Source organism: Osmia lignaria, chromosome 8, assembly GCF_051020975.1.
Source record: "Osmia lignaria lignaria isolate PbOS001 chromosome 8, iyOsmLign1, whole genome shotgun sequence".
Lineage (NCBI taxonomy): Eukaryota > Metazoa > Arthropoda > Insecta > Hymenoptera > Megachilidae > Osmia > Osmia lignaria.
In genome coordinates this window covers 12,966,343-12,983,332 of record NC_135039.1, presented here as the reverse complement: position 1 = coordinate 12,983,332, position 16,990 = coordinate 12,966,343, and the positions used below count along the sequence as shown (strand labels likewise).

Below are 16,990 nucleotides of genomic sequence, written 5' to 3'. Positions count from 1 at the left end.
CCTTTCGAACAGACGCACCAAAAGTTTATAATAACGTAACGAATTAGCGAGGTGGAGGCCCTAAATCAGCTGACGATCGATCGCCATATTGATTCGAGTCGCGCCCGCCGTCGGCCATGGCTAAACTCGTCGAGATAACGATGCGTTAGAGTAGAGGAAGGAGGTAAAAAAGAAAACGAGGCGACGGATAAAAAAGTTCTTAAAGTTAAGGGTCCGAGAGGAACGGAAACAGCAGGCAACAGGATGATAAATATCCTTTAGCATGGAAGTTTTTTGCGGCATACGGAGTGCGAAGTGCCTCTTCTCCTCGTTTCTTATTTCAACATCCTCCAGCTCTTTTACTTAGTATCAAAAAGAAATTCAAACTTTTCTGATGAAGACGTAAATTTCGCAAATTGGACGGCTATCGAGGGTGGTGGAGTTTGTAGATCTCGCTCGGCGCCTGTTTACTTTTCGTTGCCGCGTCGCATCGGTGTAATGCACTAGATCCAATTACAGCCGGGTCATCGGTGCATTCGATTAATTGCGCTAGGCTGCAGCTGCTCGTCCCGTGATATTACGTTTCGCGCTCCTAAATTTAGAAGAGCTTTCTGTAGCCTCGCTGGTGCAATCGCGTGAACCCCGATGACACGAACCCTGTTATAATTATTCTTAAAAAAGAAATTGAGTTGTAATCGTGGTGAATGAATGCAGGTTGCTTCCGACAGGGTTTTAGAAATTCGAATCGCATCAGAAACTTGCATACACTTAGAAATGAAAAGTAGAAGGCGGTACGTTTACGGTCCTGGAAATTAATGCTCGTAATTCAACGGGGGTGGAATTTGGCAAAACATTCTCTCCTTATCAGCGTATGCCGAGGTGGCGGAGCAAGAACTATTCGATATATCGATCGCGTGCCTCGTCCAACTTCACCGTCGTAGGCAAACTTGCACGCCCGTCCCGACGCTCCTCGCGTTTCGAACTTCACCCCTACAATTTTTCCCCGGTCTTCCCACCCTTGATTGGACATCCGTCGAATCGATCGTAGCCTATAAGGGAATTCGATCGGGAAGCAATAACAGCGCCCGCCGGTAATTAAGACGTCTCTCGCGATTAGGTGTCGCTAGGATCTCGGTAAAACCCCGTCATATTCCGTGCACGCGCTCGAATCAAGTTCGTTCTTCCTTTTAACGGGTGAACGATCGTTGTTACGAGAGATCTTGCGCTGTCCATGTTCGTCCGGAACTGGCATTACGTAGCCTGTTCGATCGCCTTTCACAGTGGGGGGAGGCTGGCTCGAATCGGTAATAGGATCGAGAGGCTGAAAGGTGGAAGCGAGTAGGAATCGTCTAATGGTGTTCGATTTTCTGTCCGTTCTTCCAGCAAGGATGTCGAGCAGCGGTGTGACGAGTGGGCCGGTAAGTCAGGTCTGTCGGCCGCACTTTCACAGCTCGGTGCTGCACCCGTGGCTGTCGGGCAGCGGGGCGGACACGTCGAAAACACCCTGGGGATTCCCTACGAGCACAGGCTCGACCGGTGGCACGGTGAACGACGACAAACCGCAGAGTCCGTTAGGCTCTTTACCACCGACCAGCGGAAGCCTGTCGAGTCACGGCGGAGCTGGAGCGGGCCACCATTTGTTCTCCTTTCCGCCGACACCTCCGAAGGACGCCACCCCCGACAGCATCACCGCCAGCACAACCTCCAGCACGAACAACAACAACAGCAGCAGTGCGAACAATAACAACAATAACGGTAGCAACCCTCTGTCCGGTCTGGGGGGAGGTGGGGCAAGCAGCGAGTACCAAGCGGCGGTGGCCCACGCGGCGGTCATGGGCGCTTTCATGCACCATCAGGACGCTCTGGGCGGTTCGGGCGCGAGCTCGTGCGACGTTAAGCCAAGCGTGATGCTGGGACACCACCACCACGGAGCACCGTCGCCGCCGCACCAGCAGCACAACGGGACGACGAACGGCGGGAACGGTGGGAACGGGACGAACGGCGGCGCCGGGGGCACCGGCCAGGTGAAGCAACGCGAAGGTAATAACCAGTCGGGCAACGTGTCTGGCAGCCAACAGGCTAGCGCCGCGCAACAGCAACAGCAGCAGCAGCAACAGCAACAACAGCAGCAGCAGCAGCAACAACAGCAGCAGCAGCAGCAGCAACAGCAGCAACAAGAGGCTGCGTATCAGGGAAACAATGTGGCGGGCGGTGGCGGTGGTGGCGGTGGCGCGAGCTCGCCCTCCTGCAGGGAGAGTTACGCGGCTGCTGCCGCCGCTGCCGCCGCCGCCGCGGCCGCGGCCGCAGCTGCCTCCAACACCCACCATGCCACCTCCGGATCCCAGTACGACCCGGCAACCAGCGCGTATAACATGTACCAGCACCTGCAGTATCCTAGTACCACCCACCACCATCACCATCACCATCTTCACGGCGCCTCCTCGTCGTCTTCTTCGTCCGCGTCCCACAATCCGCACAACGGGACCGCGGTTTCCGGTATATTCGGCCACCACGCCGCCGCCGGGGCCGGCAACGCGACCGGCGTGGCCGGCGTAAACGTCGACTCGAAGTTGTTGGTCGGTCACACGCACGGCAACACGCCGAGTTCGCCGTCCGCGCAGCAGCAGCAGCAGCAAAAGCCGAGGAACAAGTCGAGGACGTCCGCCGGTAAGCGGCACGCCTACCAACCTCCTCCCTTTTTATTTTTTCTTTTTTCTTTATCTTTCTTTCGTTTTCCCGGGTTTCTTTCGTTATGCATTCGGGGAACTTTGGTTTTGGGAACACCTTGCCTTGACGCCTCCCCTCGTGCCATGGAGGGAGGGTCGAGGCAGGGCTTCGTTTCTGTGCAGTCGCTTCCGGTTTTCAACCATCTTAGCGTACGATACGATAAGTATTAGAGTAATATGTTTGCAGTTAAATGATCAGACAGCCTCCGGAACGATTGCACGTTTTACTGGTTTATGCTTTGGGTTTCTTTGGTTTTCTATGGTTTCTGGTGTACACCAGGTGTACTCGCTTTTAGTTTTAGTATCCTCTGTTTGCTTCCATTTGGTTCTTTCATTTCCGTTTATATCGACTCGAGATTTATTTCTGGGAATTAATCGATGCTCCCTGAATTTTCTTTCAAATTCACGAAGCACCGGGAGATTCTAAAGAACGCGGTTTTCTTGTTATAAATGAAGTCTCGAGTCGCGTTTCTCGTTTTGTTTCGTTCATTTTACCCCTGACGAGCTTTTGGTGGCGGTCGTCTTTCGCTTAACAGTTCGTTGATGAAAACGAAAACCACGTACAATTGTTTTTGTTTCTCGATAAGTGTTGCGACGAGAGGGAGACACACCGACCGTGTGTTTTTTGTATTTTTGCCTCACTGATGTGTTTTTTGAGTGGCACCCCGCGAGAACGTCGAGAGTGAACAGCACCACACCTGATTGATTTTTGTTTTTCGATGAACGTTGACGCGAAGCACGAGATACCCTGAGATGAAACCCGACGAATCTCTTCGATCGATCTGAACGTGCGAGAATCTTATCGGCGATGAATCCTCACGTAAATAACACTTTAATTAGAATTAAAAAGAGAGAAAATCAGGCGGTTATGAGATCGTAAGATTCTCGCATCTTTCAGAAGCGACGGAGAAGATGGGTTTTGTTTTAGGCGACCGGTCCCGCACACTATATATTTTTATAAATACACCAGGTGTAAAACACGTACATAATAGGGGTGCGCGGGTACCCGAGTCTCGGGTCGGGTCGAGATGGGACTTTGAAAGTACTTCCTAAGTCTTCGTCCAGCACGTAAATTTATTCGGGTACCCGTAGTTCCGGGAGTGGAAATCTCGGGTACCCGAATAAATTTTCGAAGTCCTACTCATACGAGAACAAAAATTCCCGACCCGTATCCGACCCGAATCTTCGGGTACCCGCGAACTCCTAGTACACACGCGAGAGCGCGAAATAGCACACACGTACCTATTTTTGTTCCTCGATGTGGTGTGGCTACATGCTGCCGTTTTTTCGTTTTGTCACAGCAAATCTCCCTCTCGATAAGAGTCTGCGGAGCAACGTTTCGTCTGTTTTTCAATCGAATCTACCGCACCTTTGACTGCCGCTAATTAAACGATAAAATTGCTCGTTCGGTGAAAGTTTCAAACGATTCAGCGTGGCGATCAAAGCGTGGAAAGCGAATATATGTAAAAAAAAAAAACGAAGGTTTGTTTCGAATCACTGGTGGAAACGCTTGGAAAAAAAAAGAAACATCGAACGTGCCAGGGATCGATGGGAAATGGAAATAGGGATTGGGTAGAGGGGAATGGGAATGGAACGGTTGAAAAATGCCGGATACGTTGATTGCGGTAATAATAGCCGGTCGGCGTCGAGGACGGCGTGGTAAAAATCCTAATTCCGGGAACAATGGCCCGACTTTGCGGCGTGGAAGTCCGCTAATTAAATCGACTTACGACACACTCGGCCACTCGGTGAAGCCAGACGAATCCGTGGACGCGCGGCGACCTCTTTAAGGTTGCCCCCCCCCTTGTTTTTCCGCGAATACCAGACACAATTTCGACGAAGTAAAAGTACAGAAATTTGGAAATTTATTAACCTGCTAATTAATACCGCTGTTTAATTCGAACGAATCGCCTTTCGCGCTAGTTTCTCCGTGCACCATTTAAGAATCACAGCCGTCGGGTAGCCTTGACGTGAAAAGAAGGGGTTTTTATTGAAATTTTTCGGCGATTCTTCTCGCGGAACGATCGCTCGGAATCAGAATGAACGGAGAAACAAGAGTGGCCGGGCCAAAGTCGTGACGGAACGCCGGTTTCCTCGTCCTGGATCATAATTCATCCGTTTACGGCAAAAGTGGCACGAGGCGGTCTGCTTCTCTCGCCGGTTTCCATCGAAATTTCGCCTCTTCTCGTAAACGTCTCGCGTGCGTTCCTTTTTTTCTTATTATTTATCTCTACCAGCGTAGCCACCAGTGATTTTTCCAAACAGCAACGAAATATCAAATATCTCGACGAGGGAGATAGAAGGAACCTCGTTAGGAATCGTCAGGTGTATCGTTTATTTGCAATCGCGGACAAGTTTCGGCCACGTCGGTCGCGCCCGAAAGACGGAATATCGTGAAATTGAATGCGAAATGTCTGTCGGAGCAGTTTACATGGGGTTCTTTTGCAGTTCGGCCAACGATCGGTCAAATCTCGAGGAGGATGCAGCTCGAAGGACGATTTCGAGAGAGTACGATTATTCTTCCTCCCCTCCTCCCCTCTTACGAATCCTCGAACAATTGTCAAACTTCCCCGGAACAAAACCAAAAATATTAAATTAAAATTCAGAAACAATGGAGGAAGTTTGAGAATTTCGATGACTAGGACGTTCCTCCAGCATCCCAGTGCTGTTTGGTCGGGGTTAGACTAACCGAACCAGATCTCTCTTACTCCTTCCCCTTCCGATTCACTGAGAAACGTTGTCCTAGCTATTAACAAGCCGCTATCGGACGATCGTGTTCGATCCACGGTCCTAAAGAGACTCTGCTTTTGCTCTGGTAATCGCTTGATATGGTATGTCTGCCAATTGCATGCGACTTCCATCACCTAACTTTGTGATCTTGGTGTATTATCATTTTATACGTTGCTCTCTCGACGCTTTTCATCGTCAATTTTACCTTCGGGCCTTAAAAATGTCGAGGGAGGAACGTTTAGTTGCTTTTTCACCCAAGGTGCATCCTTGAAACGATTTTCAAAACGAATGATACATTTCTTTGGGTATCCTATCGTTTCATCGATCGCATCCGGTGAACGTAGCTTTATTTTAGAATATTTTGTTGAAATTGTTATTAACAAGTGATCGTTGCGCAGAGGGTCGCGAGTGCGTGAACTGCGGCGCGACATCGACGCCCCTTTGGAGACGGGACGGCACAGGGCACTACCTCTGCAACGCTTGCGGCCTCTACTACAAGATGAACGGCCAGAATCGACCGCTCATCAAGCCGAAACGACGCCTGGTAAGTACCTAAGCTGGTAATCACCTTTTTTTTTTTCTTTCCGCTGATGATTATTATTCGGTTTACGAGAAGGATCGAAAGGACGAGATGCCTCGGAGCTTCTCTCGAAACTGGTTTTCAATTTCTCCACTCCTTTATCCGGCACTTTTTAACCCTCGAAGCGTAATTCTTCCCGAAGGGAAGGTAAGGGTGGCGGGTTTCGCAAACTGCCACCCGACCGTTCGTGTTCCTCCAGCGAACTGGCAGCGATGATTCGCAGAATACGCTCGGTGCACCTGGCTGACTCGTGAAACCGTGTCCTTGATCGTTTCCTTCGCGCACACCGAGCGGCACATACTTAATTAATACGCGCGCACGGAACAACGGAGTTATGTGTTTCTCGCGATACGCAGATGCAGTCATCAGAATGCAAGATAAAACAAGGCCAAGTTAATTTCCTGTACCCGCGACTATTAATACTACCGGTCAGGCTCTTCCCTCTGATCCTAGGGACACTCGGTACGATTTCGTGGATAACAACTCTAGAAACGATAGGAAAGTCCTGATCAGGTTTCGATTTAACGCTGGCACAGGTGTCTCGACGAATTATTCGAACGCGTTAGAAATGGAAATTCGGTATCGAATCGGGATTAGAGGGCAGGAGGAGGAGGCGGATCGATAGGGCGAAGGGTAACAGGGGCTTTCGTGCGATCGGCTCGTACAGTTCGTGTGAATTCGATCTATTTTCGTCGAGCAGACTGGCACCTACGCAGACGGAATAGTTTGGTCCGATATAACGGCACGAAACTCGATATCAGCCTCGTCTTTCTTTATTCCCCTTCGCTGAGAAATTACGTCGATGTTTCGTGTAATCGCCGATAGAGGGACACTCGCGACATCTCCATCTACTTTCTCGCTAGTACTACGTCGTCAACCGGTCCAATGACGTGCCCTAAGCAAAGTTTATTCTTTTTAAGAGTTCCTTTGAGATATCTCGCGTTAAAACGCTTCGTTCCTCCGGGATAATAATATGCAAGGTTGTTTATTTAAGGGGAAAGTTAGATGAGGCGATTAGCGTAGCGGCGCCGTGAAATCACTATTGTAGCAAATATTTCAGTTGCATTCCTAGGATGCAAAAGCGCATAGCTCCGCTCACACGTCGTTGACGTTTCACTATCCCTCTCGTGCACTTTCTCCCGTGCGCGATAGAGCAAAGCTGATGGATTCAGCCTTTTTCTACCCGCCATCTCGTCGTTTCTTCTAATTACCCTGCTCACGCGCCTTGAGTTTCATTAATCGTCCAGTTTTTTCGATCCTTCGCGGAGAAGAGTGATTCACGTGAAATCGTCGAAAGGAGCGTGAAACTTTTCCCCGAAAAACGAAGGGGGCGAACGATTTCGTCGAGGCGGCCGAAAGCCGGTCAAATATTATGACAGCGCGATGAGTCGTCCCGCCCACCTATCATTCACTCGTGACAACGCACTCGCGCGGATCGGTTCACGCGATGCCTTCAATAAAATATGTATCGGTTTAACCCGGTAGGCGGTTCTCTTATCGTTCGCACGTGTGTCACATTTCGACCACGGTGTAATTTCCTTGCCCCCTTCTCCCGGGGCTACTACACCTTTCTCTTCCTACCACGCGACCACCTTTGCCGGCCAGTTTGACAAAACTTTGTCCTCGATTATGCGATTGACCGTCATGAATAATCGATTACCCTGCCGTCGAAACTTCGTCACAAGGGGGAAAGGCTTCCTCGCCGTACGTAAATTAATGACGACCGGGAGGGGTTGGATCCGAATCGGTCGGTAAAAAAGTCCGAGGCAAGAACCAGTTGCGGACCCCCTTTAGCGCGATGCCCGACGGTGGGCCCCGGGAATAGGAGGAGCGCGATGGGGGCATATGCTTTTTTTTTCTTTTCGCACAATATGTCGTATTTTTACGGGCATGGGAGCGAATCCGGTCACAGATGTGACGAAAGGAGAGAAAGAGGGCCGACGATACGATCTGCGAAACAAAGGGCACCACCACCACCACCAGGTATGTGCACTCTGCCCCCCTCCAGTGTCTCTACCTAACCCCTCCCCGGGCATAATAAAGTCGTGGCACATATCGAGCCACGTGAAAACGCATTGTGCCGACGTGTCTCTTCCACGGAAATTCCAGCCGAGCGTTATTATGAACGGGTACAGTGTTTAACGTGCTCGAAAGCCCCGATGGGGCAGATAGCAAGGGTTGAAACCCTCCTTTCTTCCCCGTTCCCCGCCGACGCTCGACCGACCGTCGCCATCTTTGATTCAACGCGGAGATAGGCTGGAACAGCTGGCAAGTTTTTGGTGCTTCTTTTTTTTCCCTTCGCTCTGGGTTCTTCTGTAATTCCACGATACTTCGCGCAGTAAAATTCACGATTTCGTTGCAGCCGAGGAACAGAACTGTAAATAATTATCGGCGTTGTACGCTGACCCCGGTGCAGTTCCTTCGACTCACGAACCTCGAGGATTCGCTCGTTGAATCTGACGGGAATCCTCGAGGACGTCGGCTCGAGGAGAGAGAGGGTGAAAGAGGGAGGAGGAGGTTAACCTTCTGCGTGGAATCGCTCGTTAACGGCTGTCCTACACGCTCTCCCTTTTCTTTTCTCGTCCTGGCGATGGTTATCGCGCGCCACGCCATGCCACGCCATGCCAACCCGTGCAACGATCGTCGAGTTACGGTCCTGCGGCCTTTCCTGGACATTCCAGTGGCAACAGAAGCGCCAGCCACCAGGACCCCGTTAATCCCTTCGAGGAATTTCGAATTCGCCTCTTCGCGAAATCCCTTTGGAAAATCTTATTCTCTCGGTTCATGCGTTAGAAATAATTGAAAGAACGTCGTCCTAGACGAGTCGAGAGAGGTCGCGCTCGCGTTCGATTAAGAAAATGTCGTTTACCTTCGCGAGTACAATGCGCGCGAGGTGTCGGGGATCTCAGATAAATATCTCGGCAGCATTGTGTCTGCGTATGATCCGCGAGACGCGTCCCAGCTGGGTGTCGTTGCCCTCGAATTCGTTTTCTCGAACCCTTTCGTCGAGCCAGGAGATAACTTTCCTCGTTTAATTAAAACTACGCTTCCAAAGTGGCGAACCTTCGAAGGTCCTAGAAAGATTAGAAAATTCTGAAATTCTAGACGGTTAAGAAAGAAGGAGACTCTTCTGGATTTCGTGAGTTCGGCACGGTGGTTTATGAGCAGCACACGCAGTCGTGGTCGGGGGCAGAAACGGCGACTGAATTATGTACCAGATGCAAATGTCGTCGTATTGTCCGGTGCCGGCGGCGTGCTCCATCCATCTTTCAGCTTCCTTGAAAATTCCGCTCATGAGAGACGAGATTTGCATCCGTTCACACTTTGAATACGTCGCTGTCCACGCCGAGATACTCTCGCTATCTTGTCTCTCCTGCTGTTCGACTCTAACTTCATAGAGTATCTCAATCTCAGCTTTTTATACGTTTGTCCTTCGATTTCAGGGACTCTTCGCCTTGGTTCCTTAAATAGAACACCTCTGTTCATTCGCAATTTTTAAGAACACCCTTTGTCAAATTTCTCTCTGATCTAAAACCTATTTATTTCCCCGAGAGATCGTCAGCCGAGTCAACGCCGGCCGATAAGTTATCCCCGGGCTTCGTTTTGTCCGCTCGGCGATTTATTTCGCGAATTTATGCGCGACCAGGATTGCGTACCTCTCGGGCAGAACAGTCGGAAGCAATTTACAAGTTAATAGGTTACGACGATTCGTTACGTGCTGCTCCCTTGCTCCGCGGTCTGAATTTATTCCGTTTGACCGTCTAATTGGCTCGTCTCCCTTTTTCGATGCCTAAAGGCGCCTTCACACCTCCGTTCGCACGCGACACCCGCTCGAAGCGCCATCTAAGCTGCGCGCGCATCCAAGCTTTCCCCCACCACGCGCATTAATTTGAAACGCTTTTACTCTGTTAAATAATTGGTAAATTTTTGAATACACGCGTTGATGTTGCGTTTAATAAGAGAAGCTGAACGGTGGACACCGTTAGCTTCAACAATACTTGTCCTTTTTTTTTCTCTCTCTCTCTCCGGTCGGCGCGAGCACGGGGCTACTTAAGATTCGGCACGACGCGATTGGACGACCAGTTTCGACTGTCGGACAAGTCGATCGATCATTCACCGACACAGCGAAACAATCGAGCCGCTCGATAAACTACCGTGCGCGTTGTACGAGCGACGGGCTTAAAATTGATTTACCTCGTTTTCGTACGCGACAGAAATTGTTCCACGGATAATACAAATAAGAAAACTCGTTCGTTTACATCGGCCGGGATAGATTGTTGCAATGAAATCGAGTGAAATTTTTTTTTTTTCTCGACGAACACGCGTCTCCCGTGGCAGAAACGAACAGAGAGCCCGGGATTTAGCGCTCGTGAAACTCGCGCGGCCGTAACCACGCGAGAAAGTACGCGAAAGAATTTTTCTCGCGTGAGCCCGTTCGCTTCCGTGCCGGTCTCGCTCTGTTCCGAACGATATTCCTCGGCCGAGAAACCGCGCGAATAAATAATTACGAAGGAAAATCACTTTTCTACGACGATCTCAGCGTGCTTTCTCGCGGAGAAACCGCGGCCGCGGACGAAAAGCCGTCGCACGAAAATCGTGCCCACTGGAAAAGTCGATTCCGCTCGAAGAATGCATCGTTTCGAGGTCAGCGCACTGTCGTGCACACAGGTGCGCGTCGCGATCGATCGCCATCGTGTGTACTTTACGATTTACATGCTGGAATACCATTTACACGAGCGGGCAACCTTTTCCTTTAATTGTGTTCAGTATCTTTTTCAGCGGTCGTCGAGACAACGCTTTACCTTGTCCTAGACCGATATTTCTCTTTGAGAGTTTAAAATGTTTATCTGAATGTGTTTTAAGCGAGTTAGGTTATGTTTGGGTGGGTTAGGTTAGTTTATTTGACACCAATTTGATGCTGGTACATGGGGACCAATCAGATTATAGATAGGAATCAATATGGCGTCGACCTAACCTTAAAAACGCTCTCTTTTTAAAATTGGTATCTTTGAATCTTTTTTCTGGAAACTTTAACCTAATTAATCGCAAATTCTTCGTTTATCCAATTTATCCAGCAAACTGTGAGACTGTTTCTTCGGGAATTTTAAAAATATAAAGGAAGAGATAAGTAATTTTGTAGGGTTCGAAGTAAAGTTTAATTTCGGATCTAATTAATCGCAGATTGTTTACCCAGAAAACTCGTTATTATTATTTCCCCTGTACACCGAGTGTCATTAAAGCGACCGCTCGTTGACGCGACGGTAACAGTTAGGGATGAAGCGGTAGCACAAAGGGCGACTGGTGGTTGTAATCCTCAGCCCTATCGGCGTTTCGAGGTGTCAGCCCGCCCCTCTGGCCTGCGTCGGTGAAAAGGGCTGGGAACCGGGCTAGGAAGGATTCGTAGATTCCCCAGGGCAGCTGCGCTCCCTATCATTGGTCGCGATCTCGATGTATCCCACCCGAGTCCGGGAAACGACCCCTCCAGCAATCAAGGACCAATCCCATCCCGTCTTTCCCATGCCAAGGGTAGATCCCCTGTTTCGGGGTGGACTCGATCTCGGGGCTTCTTCCCGGATGAAATTGCACCTAGAGGAAAGATCCTCGAAATCCTCGTTCGCTCTTTCCACGATTAACCTATCACGGAAAATTCCGCTTTCCTTTATCGATCTCGAAGGACAGTCAGGTTCAAAGTACTGCTATTTCCGCTCGGTATATACACGATATCGCGAGTGTCCTGTTTAGTTCGGACAAGTTTGAAGCCGATCCAGAGAAAAACTACCAGCTCGCAAGAACGTCGAAGAAGAATGTGCGCCGTGGTGGAAAAAAGTGAACAGGGGGTGGTAAAAAAGGGTATCGTCGGCGTGGAATCGTGGGGGATCGTAGGGAAGTTGCGGCTACCAGAAAAAGGGTCTCGTCGATCTAAAAAGAATCGTCCTGAAAGTCCATAAATCTTGGACACGACCAGAGGGGAGGCGGAGGCGGCGAAGGAGGAGGAGGAGGATGAGGTGGTGGTGGTGTAGGCCGACTGGTTGGCCGGTTGCTCCACGGTTGGGACCCGCGGGCACGAAAAACGCGGCTGCCGGTGGCGCGGTCGAATAAATCAAACTGGCGTGAAAATCAATTGTAAGACACTCGCCTCGCGTGTAGTCCGCTTCACTCTCTCTCTATCTTTCTCGCCTCCCCGCACGCTCTTTGGCTCCGTTTCCCCTCGGATCCCGTGGGTTCCGTGCGTTACCCGTGAACCGAGTCACCTTCCTTTGTGTGCCCCGCGTTCCCCGCGCGCTCCTTCCGCCTCGCTTCTTTGTTCCTGCGCACTCGTGTTGTGGGTGTGCGTGAGGGCGACGCGTTTCGAGAGAAAAAGAGGGACCGAGAGAGGGTGCAAAGTCAATACGCGGGCGGAAAAGCGCGCAGACGCCCGGCGTCGACCAATACCCGGCCTCCTGTATTAGGGACGCATGGCGTCCATCGAGTTACCGCGTGGCGCTGGCGTCGTTTCATCTACCCGACGCCACGATGCAAAGCTTTCTCGAAAACCTGACTCTGATACAAAGCAATTTTCTTGAAATTTTTCTAAAATAATTCTTTGATAAAATTAAAACGTCCTCCGGCGTCGAAGGAACTCGGTACATTCGACGAAATAATACGTTCACCGGGGAAAAGTACAACGACCCCTTTCGCGAGCCTTGACAGGAGCGCGCCAGTTATCGAACAGCTAATGCAATGGCCGCGAACGGGATAGAGTGGCCATTAACGAAGACAAAAAGCGACGGAGAACCGCGATTAAGCAACCAGTTCGATTAAAGCTGTCTCCGTTCGGTTGCTCTATTTTCCATTCTCATTCTCGCTTATCACAATCGCGTTCGTCCAATTTCGCTGAAACGCGTCAGTCATTTCGCGATCGGGCGTCTAGTGAAAAACAGAAAGAGAAGGTTTTCTGAAACACGGGAGTCATCGTGCGACGGGGAATGATCGATTTTATTTACCGAATATTTCCGCTGGAAAGGCGCGCAAACGAGAGGGAGCGCAGGGTGTCGCGCAACCCCCGCCCGTAGGAGAAACCGTGGCAGCGGAGGGTGAGCGACACAAGTAATGGCCGCCGGGGCGGTTATTTATCGTTCCGTTGCCGATCCACACGCGAAGCGTAGGCGCAGTGGGCAATTTCCAGCGATAAGCGAGCGCGTGCTCGCTCGCGCTCGCGCCTGTCCCGGCGATTAGTCGCGCGACTGAATAAACGGCGTGACGAGCCTGCTGGAAACTCGCCCACCGAACCTACGATTTACACGCTCGCCCGTTCGTCGTCTTTATAATCGCAAAAATTATCCTCTCTACGACTTTCGTAAAACTTGAAATATTTTCTTCGATCCCGTACCGATGGAAGGAGAATTTCGAATTTCGAGTGTCGTTATTTATAAAGACATTCACGGGTTGCAAGATACACTTACTCCGTTCTCATCGTTAAAACGTCTGCCAGCATCTCGGCGCGAATAAACGGCGCGCAGAATCTAGGTACATACCAGTTGCTCCGGTAAACACGTGTACCGATAAGCACGCGAACGCGGGACCGATATAAATTACTGCCGATAAAAGGCATTTACGATAAATATTAATCCGAGTAGTGGCTCATTAAGACAGGCCAATCTGTTTTACCGCTGGCTGCCTTTTATTTCGCCGTTAAGAGGAATAAATTCACGCCGCTGTCCGCTCGCCTTTCCAAACTGTTCTCCTTCGAGTTTCCTCGCCGATCCCGCTTTTTGAAAGCGGGCAAAAAACCTGGGTATACGCAAAACGGCAATTCACGGGTCGAAAGGCTGACGGGGATAAATCGACGAATCAGGGTAGGGGGAATCGAAACTTTCTCTTTGAATCTTTGGATCTGAAATTTTCCGTAACTTGAGGTGGAAAGAGATGATGATTTTTCGATGGAACGACGAGTTCTTTTTCCGAGATCCATTGGAGCGTGCCCAGGCTTCGACGGAATAATAAACGCCGAGGCAAGTGGGTACGCCGTTACAAAGAGCCTTTCTACCGTGCTTAGACCGTGGCATTATTATTTATTTATAGCGTCATTATGTTGTCTCTATTGTTGTTGCGGCTCGAGCGTATGGTAAATGTTGACCGGGTCTCCTTTCGTCCTCGTGCCTCTCCCTCTCTCTCTCCCTCGGCTCGAGCCACGATCGGGAATACATAATTATCGAACGTTTTTGCCGACGGCAGGAATCAAGGACGATGCACGTGCATTTTTTCTTCCATCGACGATTATAATTGCCCTGGACCGCGGCGCGATTGCGTTCTCCCTCGAAGGAGGGCGAATCGTGGGCGAAGATTTTTGGAAATCGAAAATGAAAATCCGTGCCTCGATAAAGGGTAACCGAATGGCGCGCGCGGGTCGGAATTTAATATAATTAAGCGAGAGAGCGTGACAAGCTAAGACGGATTGTCACGAGCCGCGTTGGATGACAGCGGTTGAATAATTACACCGACTAATCTCGTGATCGTTGGCCGAACAAATAACAGAGGGCCGCGAGTGTGCTTAATGCGTTCCGAAAGAGGGAAAAAGAAAAACGATCGGGGGTTGATGGATGGTTGACGCGCAGAAACGTACACGACTCTACTCTGTGTTTTTCCGGTTGGAAAAGCCGCGAGTAATCCGCGCGAAAAAGCTTTTTTATCCAGACCATTAGAAATTTAAATCGGATGTAGAACACCATAATGCGAGTTACGCAAGTTCGATTAACATCTTTCCGAGTTTTAATGTAGATTCGATAAATCAGTGTTAAAAAGAGAGAAAAACGTTGCGAATAAAGATTGGATACTTGGTTATGTCGGTGATTGGATGAACCTAACCTAATCTTTAGCGATCGGGGGGAATCTAACCTAACCTAGCGGCGATAGGACGAATCTAACCTAATCTATCAGCGTTTGAGCAAAGTGTCAGAAAGCGCCATTCGAAATTAAAGAATTGTACGACGAATGCTTTCGATTAAGAAGGAACGTATTAAAGTTGCAATTGCAATAGCTGAGAAATTACAAACCTAACCTAACCTCTCAACGATCGAACCAATGCCCCAGATAACGTCCGCACGAAATTGAAGAACGAACGACGAATGCCCCCGATTAAGAAGGAACGCGTTAAAGTTGCAATCGCAATGGCGGCGCGACTGCGGTATCAGTGATACCGGTATCAAAGTTGCAAGGCTGGCCACCTTGCCCTAATAAGCCCGAACAGGATATTCAATCCTGTCCCGTCGTCGGCGTGCCGTGTTGTATATTGTCTGACGCGCGTACAGAGCGATTGCACAATTCCTGGCACGCTTATGCACGACAAACTCGCGATATATTTACCTGTACACGGTTTTACGTGTACGCGCGCGCCTTCTAACCACTTGCCCGCGACGCCGGCGTTGAATTACTTCGGTCTACCGAGAATAGTTAGCGTTTTGATCCTTTGGGAGGTGGAAGGATGTCTAAAATCGAACCTAGAGGACCTGGAACAACAACGTACTCTACTGTCACAGTTCGGACTAGGTGATTTCAACGATCAATCGAACAGGGCAAATAGGTGTCTCTGTAGGAGCAACGTTGTAAAACGACTTAAATGCCACACCACGCGGCGTTACACACCTGGACAGCAATCTCGTTCGTCTGTTTGCCTGGCTACGTGTCGCGTTCGCGCACACGAACGAGCACGTGCACAAACAAGGACGCACGTGTACGCCACGAGACGGCCCAAGAGAGACAGAGACCACTGTACATACGTAGATACGTGTACGCGTCGGCGGTGGCGAAGTTTTGTCCAGTGACGTAATTAATGCACTGGCTAGACTGACTTTCTCGTGTCGAGGCCAGTGTAATACCGACGAATTGCGCGTGGCCCTGTTGTTCACCGTTCGGATGCTATTCTATTCACGAACTGTGTCTTGTCCGTGGATTTATTCTCTGGAACTGCCCTTCGGGTACTCGAGAAATTCATTGTTTTTTAATTAGAATTCGATCAGGTATACGCGTCACTTTAAGACAGGAGTCGTTTGTTTAAGTAACATCGATGATCGTGTTTCCCAGAGAAAAGACCAGGAATAAAGGCAGGCAGGGGGGCATTAATATACCGCGATAACGACGCTCGCGAATGAGGCGAAACGATTAACGGTCGATCGAAAGTAATGGCGAGTTCTACTCGACCGTGCGCGGACAAGATCATTTTTCCCTTGCCTCGTCGCGGGCAAAAAACGCGTCTAATTGGATCGCGGCAATTTGTCACGATCGACGGCCACACGGGAAATCATCGTGTAAACGGCAACGATTTTCAATTACCCTCACCACGGTGATCTTGTCTTTCATGTTGATCGCGCTTTGCCGCCAGTTGTTCCGGATCTTGTAATTGCGAGTAACTACACCCCGTAACGGCGATAAGGATTTTCGTGAAGGAACGCGGAGATAGGATTCACCTTTCTCCGTGGACACCCGTTACATCGGATACGCCCGGACGAAAGTACACGGCCGAGTGTGGGTGTGTGTAAGAGGTCCAGCCTTGCCTCGGACGGAGGCTGGGTGTGGCCGTGACTAAAAGTTCACTAGAGCACACTTAACACACTTAACGCGCGGTTTCTCTCCGCGGGATAGACGAACGCTCCCGGCCGATACACAGGTACACGCTTCCTTGCTTCGCCTTTCGTTTATTAACCCTTCACGATGCCTTGGAATTTCAATCGCGTGAAATTGATGTTTGGGAAATTTTTCGAACATCATTCGGGTACCCGATTATCCGGGAGATACCCGGGACGATGAAAAATAGCCGAGTAGTATACTTGTGTTATTACCTAGGATCATAGATTTTCCGAGAAATTGTAAATACCCGGGTACCCGGAGTTTTCGAGTACCCGAGTACCCGAGAAACAGCCGGAACATTGAAAAATACCCGAATACTCTACTTGTCTAAATACCCCGGAACAGAGACTACCCGAAAAATTCTAATACCCAG

General features: G+C 49.9%; 1 protein-coding gene and 1 long non-coding RNA gene across 7 annotated transcripts in view; one reads left to right on the top strand and one right to left on the bottom strand.

Annotated features, from left to right (window-relative positions):
• LOC143305593 (uncharacterized) overlaps window positions 1-16,990 on the bottom strand; it is a 185,156-nt gene that overhangs the window by 43,275 nt on the left and 124,891 nt on the right. The window lies entirely within an intron of this gene.
• Window positions 1-16,990, top strand: part of LOC117606403 (uncharacterized) — a 63,374-nt gene that overhangs the window by 27,609 nt on the left and 18,775 nt on the right. For all 6 annotated transcript variants that reach the window (XM_076689779.1, XM_034328787.2, XM_034328783.2 and 3 more), the window contains exons 3-4: window positions 1,363-2,646; window positions 5,834-5,979. In XM_076689779.1, coding sequence (XP_076545894.1) covers window positions 1,363-2,646; window positions 5,834-5,979 — 1,430 coding nt within the window. The remainder of the gene's footprint in view (window positions 1-1,362; window positions 2,647-5,833; window positions 5,980-16,990) is intronic.